The following is a 20,170-nucleotide window of genomic DNA, read 5'->3' as shown; positions in this document are numbered from 1 at the left end:
TGTGAGCATGTGTGTGTGTGTGTGTGTGTGTGCATAAGGGGCAGACACAGAAGACTTGACTTTTTGTTTTAAACCTTATGCATAAGAAGTAAGAATGTTAACACATCTTTGAATCAAAACCACAGAAGAGAGCCCAGTGAAAACTATAATACAGTGGAAGTTCTGTGTAGCCCAATTAAAGATAAGATCAAAATTTGCAAGGGCAAAATTAAATAAACAAGATACTTGTTCAGGTCATATACCATAGTGTCAATTAATGTGTGTGTGTGTTTTTGTTTGCTTGTTTGTTTTTATGATTCCGGTAAGGGACAGGGCTTTACTCTTATGAGTGCATCTAGAAATCTGTCATCACCATAGGATTCACTGGTGAATATACATGCAAGATCTTAGGGGCATTATGGAGACTTTTAATTCAATTCTTAATAATTGGTTGTTGATTCCACTTACTTTTGCAGTAAGGTTTACTTCTATACTAGACACATATGGATGTATCTTATATGCTGTTTGCTCTAAAACCTAATGTTAAATGCTAGAAAAATCAAAACAGTCCCCGAATTAAGTAGACTCTTTTTTTTTTTTTTTTGGTCCGAGTTCACTTCTTGACTGCATAACCTTAGATCAGGCATTAAATTTGAGATTTAGCTCTACAGTATTTAAAATTTCATTTATTTTATTTTTTAATCATGGCAACATTATTATTTCAGTCCATTCCCAAAGAAAATATGGAGAATAAGTTGGAAATCACTAGTATTCCTATTTTAAGCCAAGAAATCTGGATTTCAGAGAAGTGACTTCGATTGGATCAAGCAGAACTAAGTAGGTTTAAAACTAATAAAAATAGTATTTATTCAACACAATTACAAATATTTTATGCCCATTTAATCTATTTGTTCTTTACAACATCAAACAGATGATGTGCGAACTATTACTATATCCTTTTTATAGATGAGGTGACCGAGGTATTGTAATGTTAAGTATCTTACTCAAGGTCACAGCTAGTAAATGTCAGAGATGGAATTCAAGCCCAGATGACCTGATTCTAGTTTCTATACATGTAATCACTTGACACTCTGTCTTTGTAAAGGCAATAGAAACAATAAAACTTGTGGTTCCTACCTTCAAGTTATTTAGACTCTTTTACAAATGTAGTGAAAGTATAAATATGCTTATCATAGGAATAAGTTATGGTTTCTTTGGAAGGAAATGAATATTGCATTTGGAATGTATGTTATTTCAGTACTCCTGAATTTGTCTAGTTCTTACAGTCTTGCTTTATAGGGCCTAGAGGCAGAAAATAGTCTTATCCTATAGCATTTGAGACTGGAGCTATTAGGTTTGTGGTGTTGAAATGAATATGTCTGATCTTTCTGCTCTAAAACTAACCTAAGTTAGGAATATAATAGGGTTAGGAATTTAAATGTCCGTAGCACTCAAACTGTAATTTAAAGCCATACACTTCGGACTTCTCTACCACCTATTCTGCAAGCTCCCTGAAAGTTAACTCCTTTGTCACCAAACCCAGCAATGCCTACTGGGCATGCCCAAAGATATGGTTAGAGCCTCGCACGGAGTTTCACTTCCTCCAGGTTTTACCAGCTGCAAAAGACAGGAGGAGACGGATAGAAGAGTTAAACAGGTACAGAACTTGGTTTGGCTCAGAATGCCCGTGGCCAAGGCAGAGCACGGAAAGCTGGGGGGGGGGGGGGGGGGGCTGACAAGAGGTTGTCGCAAAAAACACCTTGTCAGACAGACTTGAGTCTGGCTTACAAGTTGGTGCATTAGCCTGTTAGGTCTTTCTGGCACAATTGGTAGGCCGATCGTGAAGGTTTGAAGATCGCTCAGGTTAGGGCCACAGTAAGGGGTGGGGCAGGGACGTTGGATCTAGGGGAATGCCTGAGACTGTGTGGGTCTTGCTGTCCCTGCATTCCTCGAAGAGCTGCAGCTTTTCAGGGTTCCAAACAGGAGACCAAAGTGCGCAAGTAAACCCGGAGCTCATCTTAATCACTGACTTCTTGCCCCCTTTCTTTTAGCTGCCCAGCTCTTCCGTGGCACCCTTTCAGGTACCCTCGCCCAATCACGACTAAACCCCGGAGAAGTGGAATCTCCACACAGGTTTCCGTGGGTCTAGCAGGGGCCTGGGCATGCTCAGTAGGCTACGTGGTTCTCTGGTTCTCTCTCTCTCTCTCTCTCTCTCTCTCTGTCTCTGGGGTAGGGTGGGTGGTGACAAGTTAGAAGCTCTTGCGGCAGGTCCCCGCCTCCAGGATCGGGCTTCCCCTGCAAAGGGACGAAGCGGAGGTATAAACACCTCGCACCGCAGCGTCCCGACCTGGAGGGGCTGTGCCCGCGGGCCCAGCCCACCAGGATCTCTGCCTGAGGACGGCCCGCCGCTCTCCATGGTACTGCGGAGAGCTCAGCTCCGCCCTTCTCTTTCAGAAGGACAGCACCCGGCGTCACGTAACCCAGCCTTCTCAGGCTCCACCACCGCCTCCTCCTTCCCAGCTCTTTCCCTCTCTTCCTCCTCCTCCTGCTCCCCTCCGTTGCCTGTTCTCCCCTCCCGCACTCCTGGAGATAGACGCTCAAGCCTGACGCCTCTGAAAAGGCAGCGGCAGTCGCCTTATCCACAGACCTCAGGAAATTCGCTTTGACCGATGCATGCTTCAGGCTCTGGGTCGAGCTAAGGGGAATAACCGGGCAGGTAAAGAAGCTCAATTTGGGTTGGGGGAGGGGATGGGGCGAGGCAAGCTGGAGAAGGATATATTTCCCCCTTGTAACTGAGCCAGGAGCTGCCACAAATGCACAAGGAAGGATGGGTGGTGGGAGGGTGGAGGAGTATAGATCTTCGTTGTTTTGCATGAAGCTTTTTAAATAGATGGCAAGAAGATGAGATGGTGGAACTAGGATAGTAACTTAAAGGCTGAATGCAGTGATTTATTAGCAAAAGAAAGAAAACAGACAAGTTAGAAACCAAAGCAATAAAATGTATCTGTATGTACATCTTTATTTCCCTTCCCCATCAGCCCCATGCTGTGCCTATCCTTAATTTGTGCAGTTGACTCCAGGCTCCAAGAAACTGCACTGGTATTAGAGATGGAGCTTGGAGACTGGGCGGGAAAGCCAGGGAGAATTTGGGTGTGCATTGGTATTAAGAGACTTTGCAAAAGCGAGGGGGTGGGGGGGAAAGGCACTTCTAAAAATTATCCCAAAGATTTCAGTTTCTTGGTGATGTATATATTGAAGGATGCATGGAAAGATATGTGTGCATGTGTGTGTGTGTGTGTGTGTGTGTGTGTGTGTGTTATAAACATATTAAAATAAATGCAGCTGCAGCGGACGAGCATACTGTATCGATCCTTCCAGTGGCTTGGGAATGAATTTGATTCTAGAAATGAGAGAAAAGATTAATGAGGCTGTTAGTCTGCTTTTGAATTAGAGCGCTTCTTCCTTTGGCTGCAGTAAGGTTGTTTTTCAGATCCTTTTATTTCATCCTCTAATTTGTGAACTCACCAGGTTTTTCCGGCACCTAGAGAGAATCCTCTTTCTCCATATAAATACAGATACTCTTCACACACAATGAGCTTCCTCTAAGAACTGGGAGAGTCAGTTGACCTCCCTGTGGTAAGAATATGTATGTGTTTCCCCCCTCTCCTCCATTCCTTAAAAAATTGTCAAGGTATGCATTAGTGGAGGAGGGAAGGAGAGAGGAGTGAAGAAAGGTTTTGTGATCTATGTAATATTAATTAATAAAATAATCAGCTCCAATCCAGTCTCTCCCCCCCCCCCCACACACACACCACAAAGATTTTCTAACACATAAGCTTCAGGATGGTTTCAAAGCACTACTCTTGATCTTGAAATTTCAGATTTATTTTGCAAAATGACTGAAAAATTGGCAGATGTCCGAGTCCACTTAAAAATGAGAGTATATTGAATAATATGCTATCTTAGGATGATTTTTAAGAGCACCTTTCTTTGGGGTTGGCACAGGAATAGGCAAGATATGGCTGGTGATTGCTGATGGTGTGGAATGTATCAGCCATAATAAATAAGCAACTGAGATGGTTATTTCTTTTTTATTTCTACTGGCCAATGTGTATGTGTCTATATGTGCTGTGTTGTGCGTGTGTGTGTGTGTGTGTGTGTGTGTGTGTGTGTTGAAAAAGAGAGAACCACTCATCAATTTCATCTGGGGAGGAACTTGAAGTGGGATCCCCTAGCTTGGTGGCTCTCAGCTGACACCTGTAGGGATTGCTCTGTACTGAAGAGAAATGCTCTTAGCTCCCTCCATGGAGGAGCAGCAGCACAATGCGGTGCCATAAATTACTGCTAGTTTCAGCTTGTAGGGGAAAAAAGTGTTAATTGCATAGTGAGCTTCTGTGTCCAGGCAATAAATGTGTGTGCGTGTGTGCCTGTGCGTGTGTGTGCAGGGGGTGGGGTGGTATAGTGGGAAATGTTGAAGGAAATGCTTGCATTTGCTTGACATGACCAGATGAACCATTTGTGTTTTTCTCTCTCTCTTTTCTTTCTTTCTTTCTTTCTTTCTTTCTTTCTTTCTGTCAAAATTTAAGAGTATTGTTCTTTTGGCAAAAACAAACAAACAAACAAACAAACAAGGCTTAAAAGCAACTCACTACTTACGATTTCTGCACCATTTCAGGAAACTGTCAGATTAGGGTTGGATAAAGAGGTGATTTTATAGTGAGTGATTCAAAGACATGATTTCATATTCTAGCATCCTGGAGACATAGCAGCTAAGGTGTCACACATGCCAAATGCTGTTCTGACCACACAAATTCTAAGAGCTGACAGCCAGATAAGGACTCGAAGAGGAGTAAGGATCACTACACTGTTTGGCAAAATATTAAATACTTTACCCATCTTTAGAGGAGTTAATGTCATGGCAAGTGAGACATAAATGCTGCCCAAAATAGATATGACTCCAGTTACATGTTTTCTCTTAGAACAGATTATTCTTTTAATAAAAGGAAAATACTTGTGTGAAATTTAAAAGACACCCCCAAGAAACCATCAATGTTCTTTCTTTGAAAAACCTAAAATGGTAGGAATGTTATACAAATTCAAGCCAGTCGCAGTTTGATCTGTTTTGCCTGTTGTAAAATCTGTATTAACTGAGATTTGAATAGGATATATTTTTATTGTCCATGTTATCAGTGCATGTTATAAGCAGAAGCCCTTAAAGGGGCCTCTTTTGCTCCCCTTGTCATATTTAAAAAAATAAACTTTCTCAGAAAAAGTAAAAGATAACCACAAACAAATCTGTATAAAATCCTAAGAGGGTTACCTATTAACAGTTATAATAAACTATAAGGGCATACCGGCTGATTGTAAAAGTGCAATATTAACTATTGGGAGACATCAGGTCTTCCTTGTGGATCAGGACAAATACGCCCCTTCCAATAAGGTTAACTCTGGCTTCCTAATGGCTCTAGTTATATACCTGGTTTCTGAACTGAATGATGATTTATATGATACTATAAATGCCTTTAGAACTTAATTTTTATTTTAATTCTCTGCAGATTTTCTGGGTCCTTATAAAAAGACAAAACCAAAATGCATCACCAACACACAACCAATTGATATGCTGGCATCTTAATTCGGCCTCGCAGAGGCAGAGAGAAAAGAAGAGGAGCTGTTGTGACACCTAACAGCTTCTGGCTATTTCACAGCTTCAGGGTTTGAACCCTACTGTTGGGGAGGGAAAAAGAGAAGCAAAATCCAGCCTGTGAGGCCATGCACAAGGAATTCTGCATTGGCTACAGGGGTGCTGGTGGTCCATGATATGACAGAAGAAACAGGCCTTTGAAGCCACTCAGGGGTTAAGTGGTGCCGTAAAGAGGCAAGGAACCCTTTTCTCCCTTCTGGTTTGGGACATCACGTCTGGAGGACAGACACTCGAGGTACTCACAAGTATCCAAGGATCCTGGCTTATTGCTGACTTCTTGTACTTCTCTGACAAGTATTTGCTTCTTAACGGACTCTGTTTCCCTTTTGCCCGGTACCACTGATGGTACCTCGCAGATGATAGTATTCGAGGAGTGAAGCATCTGTTGACACCACCGATGCCCTTGAACTAGGTCATCGGACTCAAATGGATAAGTGACTTCCCTTGACCTTCTGTTAACGCCGTTTCCAGAACGTTGCTTCCAAAGTGTATCCTCCCTTTGGACTGGAAGATCTGCTGCTGCCCTGTACCACTGGGGTCTACGTTTTCCAGTTGGGAGGGGACTACAGGGAGAGAGGGAGGGGTTGCTGGAAGAAGAAGAAAAAAAAAAGAGCTAGATAAAGGAGGGCGCATCCCTCCCACTCCTGCCCATCCCCTTACCCTACTTGTTTCCAGACCCTTATTTCTACGTCACGGTGTCCAGGACCATTTTGACCCTGTCGGCCCCGGCACCCCCCCGCCGCACCCCAGCCCCGAGCATGGGGACGGCGCTTCTCCAGCGTGGGGGCTGCTTTCTCCTGTGCCTCTCGCTGCTGCTCCTGGGCTGCTGGGCAGAGCTGGGCAGCGGGCTCGAGTTCCCGGGCGCTGAGGGCCAGTGGACACGCTTCCCCAAGTGGAACGCCTGCTGCGAGAGCGAGATGAGCTTCCAGCTCAAGACTCGCAGCGCCCGCGGTCTCGTGCTCTACTTCGACGACGAGGGCTTCTGCGACTTCCTGGAGCTCATCCTGACGCGCGGCGGCCGCCTGCAGCTCAGCTTCTCCATCTTCTGCGCGGAGCCCGCCACACTCCTGGCCGACACACCGGTCAACGACGGCGCCTGGCACAACGTGCGTATCCGCCGCCAGTTCCGCAACACCACACTCTTCATCGACCAGGTGGAAGCCAAGTGGGTGGAGGTCAAGTCGAAGCGCAGGGACATGACCGTGTTCAGCGGCCTCTTTGTCGGGGGGCTGCCCCCGGAACTGCGCGCTGCGGCGCTCAAGCTGACGCTGGCCTCGGTGCGGGAGCGAGAGCCCTTTAAAGGGTGGATCCGTGATGTGAGGGTCAACTCCTCCCAAGCCCTGCCAGTGGACAGCGGCGAGGTGAAGCTGGACGACGAGCCGCCCAACAGTGGCGGGGGGAGCCCGTGCGAGGCTGGCGAGGAGGGCGAGGGCGGGGTGTGCCTCAACGGAGGCGTGTGCTCCGTGGTTGACGACCAGGCGGTGTGCGACTGTTCGAGAACCGGCTTCCGCGGCAAGGACTGCAGCCAAGGTAAGGCCCGACGCCTGACCCACCGGGGGGCCTCGGCCTGGGCAGGGCGCGGGGAGGCAGGGCGAGGCAGGCGGGGCCGGCTGGTGCATGGGGTCTTCCTTCTCTGGACCGTGTGTTGCAGCTAGTTTGCAAGGTGAAGACCTGTTTGTGGCCTCTCGGCCTTATCACCTCCCACAGCTCCTCCTTTGGCATCCTCTTAATGGTTTTTAAGCAGACCCATTTCCAGGTTCAGATTCCTCCTGGGAACCCTTTGTGCCAGCCCCACTTCCTTCCAAGTGGCAAGTACAAGTTCCTCTCCTCTTCAGACTCCTCGGGTTGTTAGGCCGCTCCCCATCTTCAGAGGGCCGTGGCCCACCTGAATGACCGCTGTGCTTTCCTCTACCACCTCTAAGTCTGTAATACGCAGGTGTTCCCCGTAAGATGCAGACAAGCATCTACAAGATTGGGCACACGTTTGGTGAAGAATGAAGTGCAGGGGTGGTTCAGTATGGTTGAAATCTCCACGTTTGTTATTCATGGTAAAGGACAGGGGGAACAGGATTCGTAGGAACTGCTTTGCCTTTTGTAAGGAAAATGTAAAGTCCTGCTCCTGGTTGTGGAAAAATGGGGCAGTGGGAGGGCGCACATGTGAAAATTGTTTTGATTAGAAGGAGGAGGGTTCTTGGAATTAATGTTAATTTCTGCGGTTATGTCCACGTCCAACATTTGTCAGTTTAGGAAAAATTATGTGATTTCTCTGGTTTCTTGAAGTGGGAGACAGGTCAGCTAATATTTAGAAATGTTAGAGATTAAATAACGTATTTCTCAATTAGCAGATGCCTTGGGAAGATAAATAGCACAGAAATTTAGATGTTGTTGGACTGGGAGGCTTCTGTAGGCTAATAAAATAGGGAATGCATATGAAGGATTGCAAGAGATTTCCTGAGTATATTTAGCTAATGATATTTATCTGAGGCCAGGCTGTAATTTCTGTTGTTTTTAAGGATTGAAATAGTGCAGAGTTAAACACACACACACACACACACACACACACACACACACACACTCACACACAAAAACCATACTTAAGTTTTATTTTCTCCCTTTCATAAGTAAAATTCAGTCATTAATGTGTGTCCAATGTTGCTACATGACAATGACCAAGGAAAATATTTTATAAATACCGAAAAACCTATGAACAGAAAGTGACTGATATGCAAAAGATAAAACATGGATTTATTTGTGGCTGAGCAGGAGAGATGTCAGGGTTTAAAGTAGATAGCTAATGGGTCAAATCAAGACAGTCAACACATGGATAAATGACATGTATGACTGAAGTTGTTTTTAAAAATATTACTAAATCTGATTTAGCTGTAAGGACAAAAGCTTTATGTGTGGCTGTATTTTATTGTATAATGTCCCCTGTTTTTTTGTTTTTTGTTTTGTTTTTGTTTTTTTTTTTTGTTTTGTTTTTTGTTTTTTGGGTTTTTTTTTTTTTTTTTTTTTTTTTTTTTTTTTGCTGATACCAATAAGAGGAAGTAGCCCTTGTAAATCTTATTAGACTTGGCAGTTCTCTCTCATTTGACTTTGAGAGAAATGAAGACTTGGTAAAATTTATGATAGTTTAAAGGGAGTACTTAGAAAGAAAAAAGCTGATCATTAGAGAAAGAAGAGTTCTGTAGCCTTCATGGGTTTAAGGGGAAAAACATGTAAAGGGTTATTTTATTATTCTCTGCCTTCATGAAGGTCCCCCCCCCATTATATTTTGGCTAAGTAATTGTAGAAGACTATGTATTCTATGGCCTATACTGCACTTCAGCTTGGCCAGTAAATTTCCATGGATTTAACACCAGGCTTTATAGTTAGGTTTTACCAAATAAAGCCTGATTTTATTTATTACAAAAATAAAACAGTACATGTTTTTCCTCTCCCAAATCTCATTTAATTGTAAATCTTGAATGAAATGGCTACATATGATGATTTGCTTTATGATGATTTGAAGTTCCATACATCTGCACTGATTAATAGAAATAAATTTTGAAAAATGAACATTATTTTATGGGAATATTGCTCTAAGTATCCTAATGCCACTTTAAAATACAGAGCAGGCAGTTTAATGAAGGACACTTGAGATATAACTTCCTTCCTTAAATTAGGAAACAAATATGACACAATGACAGCTTGTTCTGTGTGGGAGGGTGTTTTAAATTAAATTTTTTATTTTTTTGCGCATTTTAAATGTAGGGAACCAGGGATCATGCATAATCAGGAACACTTAAGAGTGGAGAAAGCATGGCAAAAGTAGTATGTTGAAGAGAAGCAGAATTAGATGTTTATGAAATGCATTTTATTTTGCCAATGGATAACTTTCCATGACAGGAAGAATTTAGAATTACCAAGATACATAATTGAACAGTCTAGTACCTGATGCATAAGGTAGTTCAATTCAGAAAAGAAAAATCCATCAGGATGGTTCTGGAGCATTGATTCGTTTTGAAAATTTGATCTGGAAACAGAGTGCAAAGATCACCACTAGTCATGAAAGGAAAACAAAAGGCTGGATTCTTCTGATTATCACAGAAATGAGAGATGGAGTGATAAAGGCAGAGTTGATCAGCCCAGGAGGATTGGCTCCATTTTGTGTATTTTCTCTATTTCATGTGTGTCAAGTGACTATTAAATAATTAATTGAGAATGGATGCCTCTCTGAACACCAATCATGTATTGATGGCTAGGGATAGATGGTTTCTATTCAGATGAAGTATAAGCAAAACCCTGCCTGTAGCCAGTATTTACACTGATTGCCACATTCTTTTTAAAAACTAATTTAGAAGCAAATCCACATTCATTATAGAAAATTTAGGAAAAAAATTAACAGCCAACATTAAATAAGATTCAAATTACATCTAGTTCTGACTAAATTTCTCTATTAACTTAATATTTAGTATCATTTGGTTGACTTCATATTAAAAATACAGTAAGAACTACTAAAAAGACAAGATAATATTCTTTCTCTGCTTTTTTTTTTCTGGCCCAGAATGTGTTGCCACAACTTCTGTATCTATGGTTTTCTAGAATATTTTTATTTAATGAGCTCTGTTTAATCCTTACTCTACTTTATTAAGGCCTAGCAAGTTTTATATATTTATTTATGTAGCAATGGAAGGAGAACACATTTATATATATAAATGGCTGATAGAACAGAACTAACTTATGCATCACTTATGTTCTTTGACCCTGAAAGTCAGCCTCAGAACTCAACTATCCAAAAATGTCATCTTTCTTGAATGATGGATGCTTATGGGGTACATAGCTTTTTCGGTGAACCGTACTCATCTAAGTGCCCCAGGACCATTATTATTTAATAAGTTTCTGCTTAAAAGGACTAATAGTTTCTTAGCAGCTTAAAAGAATTAGTGAATTCCATGGCTATCCAGCTTAAAAATGAGAATAAAAGGCTGATCAATGAGAACTGAAGTTACACTTTTTTTACGACTTTCAGGTTTCATGTATTTAAGGGTCATTTTTATTAAAAATTTCATACTAGACTGTGAGTGTCACTTTTATTTACTTTCCCTATTTAAATGGTAATGAACACATACACCTTATGATGGCTATTTACTATAAATTACTAAACATGGCAGTGTGATAGATGTCATTTAATAAAGTCCCTTCTTTCTAAGACTTTACTAATGTTACCAGAGAGACAGCCATATTCACTCAGTCATTTCTACATTCATTTCTTTATTCAACAAATACTGATTAAAAGCTTTGTATGTGCCTGAGTAGTAGGCTCAGGGAATAATATGGTGAATAAACTCTCAGAAATAGCTCCTACGTTCCTAGATTTAGTACTCCAATGAGGAGACACAGTTATTTAAAAAAAAAAAAAGTAAATGGAGACTTAAAATGGCAGTATGCATTTTGGAGGACAGGTACATGATATTCTGAGAACTTAAAATAGTGTGAACTCACCTACCAAAGAAGGTTTCCTTGAGAATTGATGTTTAAAATCTGAGAGAAGGGATTAGCCAGAGTAATAATACTAGGTACAAAAGCCTGCTACAGGAAGTGTTGTGGCATATTCAAACAACTGAGAGAATGCCCTTGAGGATGGAGCTTTTATAGAGAGGAGTGGGGCCAGGTCTTTCAGGGCCTTCTAGATCATATCAAGCAAGGATTTGAATCTTTATGGTAAAAGTGATGGAAAAACAATGGAAGGGGTTAGTGTGGAAGGTGGGCAGGAGGGTGCCATTATCAAATTTATATTTCAAAATGTCACTCTGGCTACAGTGTAGAGAACACATTGATAGGGGGCCAGGGAAAAAAGAGAAAACATTACTTTCTGTTTGTCAGTCCACAAAATTTCTTTAAGCACCCACTCTAAGCTGGAGACTGAACGAGGGGGACATGGGGAAAAACAAGGTTCTTTCTTTAAGGAACTTAGAATCTTTGTGAGTTTTGTTAAGCATAGAAATCTAAGGCCATTCATTGTTAAGAATTCTTGTTTCTATCTGCAAGAAGTATTTGAACACTTTCTGTGGATTATCATGAAGATAACATCCTCAGATAAACCCACCAAGTCTATAGACTTGGAGCGCATTGGCAATGTCATTCTTTGTTGTACCCTCCAAGAACCTTGTTCAATATGCTTTTCTTGTAACGGTATATAATGGTTGATTCATTCTAGGCTTTCAATAGTTCAACTGCTGCAATAAAGAAAAATATTACGTAGGTACTTAATTTTTTTATTCTAATTGAGAATTTTTATTATGATTAAGCAAGCCTTTAACACAAATACATTTGTAAAAACTTACACCCTCCATATAAACTAATACATTTATTCATCTCAATCCTATACTTAAATAGTGATGTTTCCTATATTTACTCCAGTATATAGATACAGGTATTTAATGGACTTATCCTTTTATTATTTGTCTTTGAGGCTCTCCTATAAGTTAAAATTATTTACATGTATCTGCAAAGAAGTTAGATACTATATTTGAGCTTAAAAGCTCAAGTAAGATATTCTTGTAGTTATTGTAAACATATTTTAGCATATATTTACATATATGCCAGTGAAATCATGTTCCAGCTTTGGATACCATTAAATGAAATGTGATAATAAACTTATAAAAAACAAAACAAAACAACTCCTGATTTACTACAGGGAGGACTAACACTATATAATATTTATGCTATTGTTAGCTATATTGTGAGAATACCTGAAGCTACCATGGTTCCTGAAAAGTCATTGACCACGTTTTATCTTCCTTTCTCAGTAAACATTTAGTGGACACATTGCTTGCAGGGTTAACTCCTATAAATGATCATAGAAAATTAAGTCCCAGAGATATTGGATTTTATTTTATTCTGGAGATAATAAAGCTACTGTTAGAAGTTTCTATGCAAACTGTACTTTCAAGAAGTGTATGTGATTATGACATAATTCAGAATAAATCATTTTTGTATTCTAAAAGTTTTGAGTTTGTTATGCAAAATAATATTATGCAAAACCTATATACTTTTTTCCCTTGTGTACTTATGTATAATTTTATGGCACAGTCCTTTTCTATTAATCGAAACTTAGGAATTGGTAAATTTCTCAGTCGTTGCTAAATAATAAGTCTTAAAATGTTCCAGTTAGGTTTTAGATACAAAAAGTCTTTTGGTGAGTTGTATCAGAGCTCTTCAAAAATTGCATGGCTTTTTTTTTTTCTCTTGTGCATAGATTCTATGTGTTTCTACTTGGATATGGGAATGGGTGTGGTGCTCTCTCATAATGTTTTCCTGCCATGTTATATACACAACGTGTGTAAACAGAATGTGGCATGTCATCTGAAAAACTAAATTCTAAATTCTAGATATGGCATTGCCTCTAAATCACTGCTACAGATAGGGTAAGGTCACTGTTTGTTCTTTGTGTTTTGTGAGAAACACAAAATCAGACAACTAATACATTTGAGCTTCTGCTAACCTATTTCAGGGTGTGAGTAGTTAATAGATATAAACTCCCAGAAAAATGTGAACATTTGAAAGAAATATCTAACGGCAGCAGCGTAGATGGCCCTAAAATTTTGTGAACGTTAGTAGTGAAATGTTAAACATGTTTCTGTAAATCTATGTTGGGGTCATTTTAAATGAAGTTTAGATCATTCATACTCAATAGTGTGTATAAGATGTGGTAATTTTCTTATTACACACTGACATGTTAGTACAGACAAGCTGAGTAAAGAAGACAATGGTTCCTTTGTTCCTTCTGTGTAAAAATCTAAACAAATGAAATAAACAATTGAAGGCAGCAACTAAGTGGGTGTATATTATGATTCTATTTATATGAAATTCAAAACAGACACAATTAAACTCTGGTGATAGAGTTCAGAATTTGTGTTACCTTTGGCAATATGGACTAAAAGATGGCACAGTGGAGCCTTTCACATGATCTGCTTGGTGTTTACATGGATATATATATTTGTAAAGATTCACTGAACTATACACTTAAGCTTTACATATATGAAGTATCTACACGTAAGAAACTTTATGTATGTTCTATCTCAATTTAAAAAATTTCTTTAACTTATGAAAAGAATGATGCTAAATGAATACACACAATGTGTACGTATTCATACCCTAAATACATGTAAGAATGTACTTAGGAAGGAATTCTCAATGGAAATCCGTATTTTAGAATGGTAGGCAAAAGGTTCAAATATTTGTAACATAAATCCAAAGAACATTCTGGAAAGCAAGTGTATATACATGTCAATACATTTAAGGGTAATGTGAGTATTCTGTTTTAAACCTCGGTACACCCTTTAACTTGTTTCCAATTTCTTGTGCCTTTATAATAGAAACACATACATAAAACAATAAACCATTCCTATTTTATATTTGCACCTATTAAGCAAAAGTCCTACCAACATATTCAAGCAATCTCAGTTTTTCATTTAGGACAGCTCAACTACTGGAATTTTAAGTAATTGGATGATGAGTATGTTGTAAGGGTTTGATAAATATTTGAATGAGTGTTTGGATGTTGGAAAAAACATTTCCAGTCTAATCATAACTCATATAAGTATCTAAATCTACAAATATACATGATTTCTTCCCCCAAAATATTAGGCATCAAATTTTTTCAAAAGGTGTACTAGATGTCCCTCCTTTCTTGGTGCCATAAGCACCTCTTGAGTTTGAATATAATTTGAAATTATTGTAACTACTATTTAGTGTTTACTGAGTGAAAAGCTTCGTACAGTGTGCTTTGTCCATCTTAACCTTATTTATTACTACAACATCCTACTTGATAGGTTTTATAAAATTCCCATTTTATAGAGGAGAAAATTGTGGATTGGCGAAGCTACCTTGCCAAAATCCCATAGCTTAATGACAGAGCTGAAATTTGAATCCGGGTATGTCCACTACCCCAGCAGGCAACTCTCTCCATTATATGACATAACCTGTGTGTTTCACTTAACAGACAGCTGATGGCCGCTGGGAATTTGTTTATGAGTTGTCAGCTTGCTGCTGATATGAATGCCTGACTTGTAATAAAGCTTTCAGAATTGGAGATCATGGCAGACCCTTAAATTTAGTGCCATTTCCTAATATCATGATAATAAAGAAACAAAATAGCTTGTCAGAATTCATCACACTCTGTTTCTATAACACTTGCTTATTTTCTGCTTTTGTTGACCTTCTATTAATATTATGCTTAATGGGTTGATTCTACTTTAATGTAGCTACAAATAAAGCCTCTGTATATTGAACCTAAAGAGCTAAATTAATCTGAAGAAGTACATTTAACTATTCTTTTAAAAATATTTTTAAAGTTTATTCATTTTTTTTTAAATTTTTTTTTTCAACGTTTATTTATTTTTGGGACAGAGAGAGACAGAGCATGAATGGGGGAGGGGCAGAGAGAGAGGGAGACACAGAATCGGAAACAGGCTCCAGGCTCTAAGCCATCAGCCCAGAGCCCGACGCGGGGCTCGAACTCACGGACCGCGAGATCATGACCTGGCTGAAGTCTGACGCTTAACCGACTGCGCCACCCAGGCGCCCCATAAAGTTTATTCATTTTTGAGAGATGGATAGAGACAGAGTGTGAGTGTGGGAGGGGCAGACAGAGAGGGAGACACAGAATCTGAAGCAGGCTCCAGTCTCTGAGCTGTCAGCACAGAACCTGACGCAGAGCTTGAACTCACAAGCCGGGAGTCAGATCATGACCTGAGCTGAAGTCGGACACCTAACCAACTGAGCCACCCAGACACTCCATGAAGTGCATTTAATTCTTAATCTTTTGAATGAAAATACTTAGGTTTCACAAAACAGGCAACACAAAATTTATATCCATCTCAGAATCTGGGAGATAACATTATTGAAATTATAAAATTTCATGGTGATTTAGCATAAATAGAAAGATCTGTCCCCATCACAAAGGTAGCCACTTAGAGTTGTTGAGTTAGAACATGGTTCTGCTGAAGCTATAGATGATGATACACTGGGCACTTAATTGAAATTACATAATGAGAGTGTAGTATCTCTTTTTGGATAAGTAAGTTTGACTTCCCAACACATCGCCTAAAATTGAGTTCAGGAACAGTTCTTAAAGTTAGAAAAATGTATTCCCTATGCTATTTCTCGTATATATGAGAAACTATTATTGGAAGGAAGTAGGAGGAGAACAAGTCTGACCTGGCAAGCCAAAGTGCTGACCTGGACTCTGGTCTAGTAACTTGCGCTCAAAACTGTCTGGACTGTAATTAGAAATACACTGACGCCACATTGTAGAACCGAGTGCTACTTCAATAGCACTTTCTTAGATTGGTTCCCAGGAGGGATCTGGTGGTCCACAAGTTAAAGGAAGAACTGCCAAGAGGAACAGTTGCTTCACAAGTGCCCTAACATGAGGAGGGGCTTTCTATATTTAATTATAGACATAATGAATTCTGTGTGGATGACATTCCACAACAGAAACAACACTGATCACAGTGTAGAAGCTGCTTTTGGTGGTGACCTAACAATACCGGGCCTTTTATGTGGAACCAGCTAAGCTTACGTGTTAGTCAGATATTGCTAGATTCAGCAGAATGAACTTCCCCAGTCCAACAGAGGCAAGGAAATTAAAGACTCATGTTTTTCTTCTAAGTAATGATGTCTCCCTATAATTAAGCGTGCCTGGACTCTCCTTAGGGAAATAGCTGGCATGGTAGCATATAACTATAGCTGCCGTATGGAAGATACTACTTCTCAGCTTAAACCATTTATCTGAATGCAACGTTGATTTATTTCAGCAAATAATGGGATTATTTATTAAAAATTATTACATATGATACTTAAGGTACTAAATGTTTAATTTATACAATTGAAAACTTAAATATAGAAAGGGGTATATTATATTTCATGACCCAAATGCACAAGTAAATGTTTAAGAGGATACATTTATGAACCCGTATTTTAAAAATTGCATCAACTTCCTGTGACATAAAGTATTGATTTTTAAATAAAGATTTTTAAAATAATGAAACATGTATTTTTGAGAAATAAATGTATATGTGTGTATGTAGATAAACACAGAAAGATACAAAAATACGACATAAATAAGAACATTATATAATGTAAGCAGAAGAGGATATTTTTAAGTCTTAGAAATCCTGTTAAGGGGTGCCTGGGTTACTCAGTTGGGGTTAAGCATCCAACTTCGGCTCAGGTCATGATCTCATGGTTTGTGAGTTTGAGCCCCACATCAGGCTCTGTGCTGACAGCTCATAGCCTGGAGCCTGCTTTGGATTCTGTGTCTCTCTCTCTCTCTGCCCCTCCCCTGTTCATGCTCTGTTCTCTCTGCCTCTCAATAAATAAATGTTAAAAAAAAGAAAAATATACATACATATATATATGTATGTATTTATATATATGTATGTATATATATGTATATACGTATGTATATATATGTATATACACACGCATATATACACATATAAATCATGTTAAAATAAATTTTTACAAATATATATTTGTTAAACATGTCATAAAAATAAAATGTCTTTATGATTTAAGGTAGTCTATGTAATATATATTTTTTTCTACACAAGACCTTAGGAACTTGAAAATTCTATGCTTATAGTAAGACAAATGACTTTCTGTGATCAGGCATGGGATTAGAGATTTTGAAGTTTGTGCAAAATAGCATTTTCATATTATTGATTGACAGCATCTCAACTATGCCTGGGGGTTGTATGAAAATCTAACTGTAATAAATCTTGCTCTCAGATTTCTCTGACAGTTACCAAGATTAATTTGCTTTGATGGAACTTTAGCTATTATTATTAAATAATAATATTTACTTATAGGAATGAGCCACAATATGTTCAAACACATGGAAAACAATAAACTAATATTAATAATGACTTCTTTAAAACTTCTATCCGTAAGAAAAATAGAGGGTTAAACTTATTTAATGAGCTCCTAATGAGTTCAGAATAAGCCAAGACCACCACAGGGATATTTTGAAACAGCCACTTTTAAAATCAAAAATATCTCTCAAATCTCTTTTACCAGAGTAGTTGGAGAATCTATAAGAATTTTTCTTAATATTTAAATGAGTCATGTACAAGTTTCAGAACATGCCCTCTTGGTCACTTTCTATCATTACGTGAAAATTTTGGGATTCGTACATCATTAATTTTCCTTCCTGTGGCCCCTTAAACTTTTGCTTAGATATGAATGGTAGAGTTAAAATAATATGGCTTTTCTATTCGATCACAATTTATATATTTTTTGGCTACAAAAAGCATTTGAAGTTGTTTTTCATTGTTACTAGTTTTTGTTTTTCCTTTCACTTGAATTTCATCCATTGTTTACTCTTCTATCTGCATTGATTTCCTTCATAAAGCACAGGCAGAGGTAGAGCTTCAGAATTAGGGTAATTCTTCATCTGGGAATGGCACTCCTCTATGGCTGTTAGCTGAGAACTGTGCACTCTCCCAGAAGTCATTAGAAATAAAGAATGATGGGCACCTCTCCTTCCCATAGACCCAAGATGTTATCCATCCTGGACAAAGTCCTTGTTTGTATGACACAGAAAATGCTGTGTTTTATCCTAAATAGAGGCAATAAAGATTTGGATTGGGGCCAAATATATAATCCTGGAGTGTCATCTGCCCACAAGGGATAGAGGATGGAAGGATGATGAGGCCTCAGGGAAGCTGCCGAGCTTGGGATGTGTAATAATTGAGAAAATGAGACCTGAGACTGAAAGAGGAGCAGAGATAGGAGAAAAGAAGATGAGTGGGGGGAAAGTAAGTGTTGGAGAAGGCTGGGAGAGAGAGACAGAGAACGAACAGGATTTGAAACAATCAGAACCCTGAGAACTGATGAATTAAAATAAGAAAAATCACATCCAGTTAGTGAAGGAGGGGACTAGAACATGAATTTTTTGACTTCTATCCCTGAGATTGAGCTGGAGAGCTAGGAGGACGAAAAAGACAAGGACAAATTCATTATTGTCTAACAATTAGTCACATAAAATATAATCATTCTTTAGCTCTGGGTTCTGGCAGTATGTCATTGGACTTTGTCCTACTGACTAACAATAGTAGCAACAGCAATAGCAAAATCTTGCATAACTCCTACCCTGTGCCAGACACTGTTTTGAGCTCTTTACACATACTAATTCATTTAATCCTCCCACAACCCTATAAAGTAGGTGCTATTTGCCCCAATTCACAACTGAGAAAACTGAGGCACAGAGAGAATTTTAAAATTATTCAGTTTAGGGACACCTGGGTGGCTCAGTCATTTGAGCGTCTTACTCTTGATATGGGTTCAGGTTGTGATCTTACGGTTTGTGAGATTGGGCCCCACATCTGGCTCTGTGCTGACAGTGAGAAGCATGCTTGGGATTCTCTCTCCCTCTCTTCTCTCTCCTTCTCTGCCCCTCTCCTGCTCTCTCTCTCTCTAAAAAAAATAAATAAACATTAAACAAAATTACTCTGTTCACACTCTAAGAAATTGCAGAGTTGGCATTCATATCAAGGCCGTGTGACCTCCTGAGGCCATGCCCTGAACTTGTAATTCCTTCTTTTTTTAAATAATAATAACTGAATGTATATCCTCCACACAAATGAGAATCTTCCTTGTGTTTAAATGATGCCTGTATAAACTAATGCAATTTCATTTTCTCTCCCTCTCAGTATTCCATCTAAGTGTTTAATAACTTTTCCTGGGCAGAATTTCTTTTTTTTAATTTAATGAAAATCCTTTCTCTGCTGACATAAATTAATTTCTTCTTGTTAGGTCCTCAGTGGAAATAAAATCCATGTAGTCAATATCCCCTTGAATTATCTTTATCTGCTTAAGAGAAAGAGTGCTGTCTTCACTGAGCTAAAAGTGTTTTAGATCCCTCTTCTGTGAAACTGATCTGACATTCAGCCTCCTTGTCCTAATAGCTACTTGCTTTATTTATTTTACTTGCTGTCACCTCGACTCACTAATGTGCTCCCCAGGGTTAGTTTCCCAAACCTGTGACAGTCCTCTTCCATTCATTGCAGCAGCTGTATTGCTATACTTTCAGTGACTCCCTAACCTTTCCTCTTGCTTCTGTCTGACTTGCTAATTTCCCATTATCTTGGAAATGGTATGGGCAGAGGCTTTTAAAGTCCTTAGTAGGTGGTTGTTACTTGGCAGTTAAAAAAAAAATGTCTGTTACTAGTGTCTGTACATCAGGCAGTCTAGAATTGTGTAAAGGGAAGTGTCTTGATAGCATTGCATTTGTAAGCAGTAAAAGTAGGCCAGAAAAATATGAGCTGACAAACAGAAAAAAGAACTTGGACTAAGCTGGCAGTGGGAGTCTGGTCCACAGAGGACTAAACAATGGAAATGGATTAGAACAAGAGTGTGTTGATTTAGGCCTAAGGAAGGAGAAAACAGCATTTGCTTGTAATTCGAGTATAAATGTGAGAACAGACTGGCAGAAGTGGTGGG

The 20,170-nt window shown here is 39.2% G+C and overlaps 1 protein-coding gene across 19 annotated transcripts in view; it reads left to right on the top strand.

Annotated features, from left to right (window-relative positions):
• Positions 1-6,438: 6,438 nt before the first annotated feature.
• Positions 6,439-20,170, top strand: part of NRXN1 (neurexin 1) — a 1,136,768-nt gene continuing 1,123,036 nt past the window's right edge. For 18 of the 19 annotated variants that reach the window (XM_047854354.1, XM_047854351.1, XM_047854348.1 and 15 more), the window contains exon 1: positions 6,439-7,210. In XM_047854354.1, the coding sequence (XP_047710310.1) occupies positions 6,439-7,210 (772 nt within the window). Of the gene's footprint in view, positions 7,211-8,312; positions 8,395-11,410; positions 11,413-20,170 lie in introns of all 19 variants that reach the window. The other variant, XM_047854334.1, reaches the window with a different exon arrangement.

The sequence above is a fragment of the Prionailurus viverrinus genome, chromosome A3 (assembly GCF_022837055.1).
Source record: "Prionailurus viverrinus isolate Anna chromosome A3, UM_Priviv_1.0, whole genome shotgun sequence".
Classification (NCBI taxonomy): Eukaryota; Metazoa; Chordata; class Mammalia; order Carnivora; family Felidae; genus Prionailurus; species Prionailurus viverrinus.
Note: the sequence above shows the minus strand (reverse complement) of the source record. Positions and strands in the feature narration are given on the sequence as shown.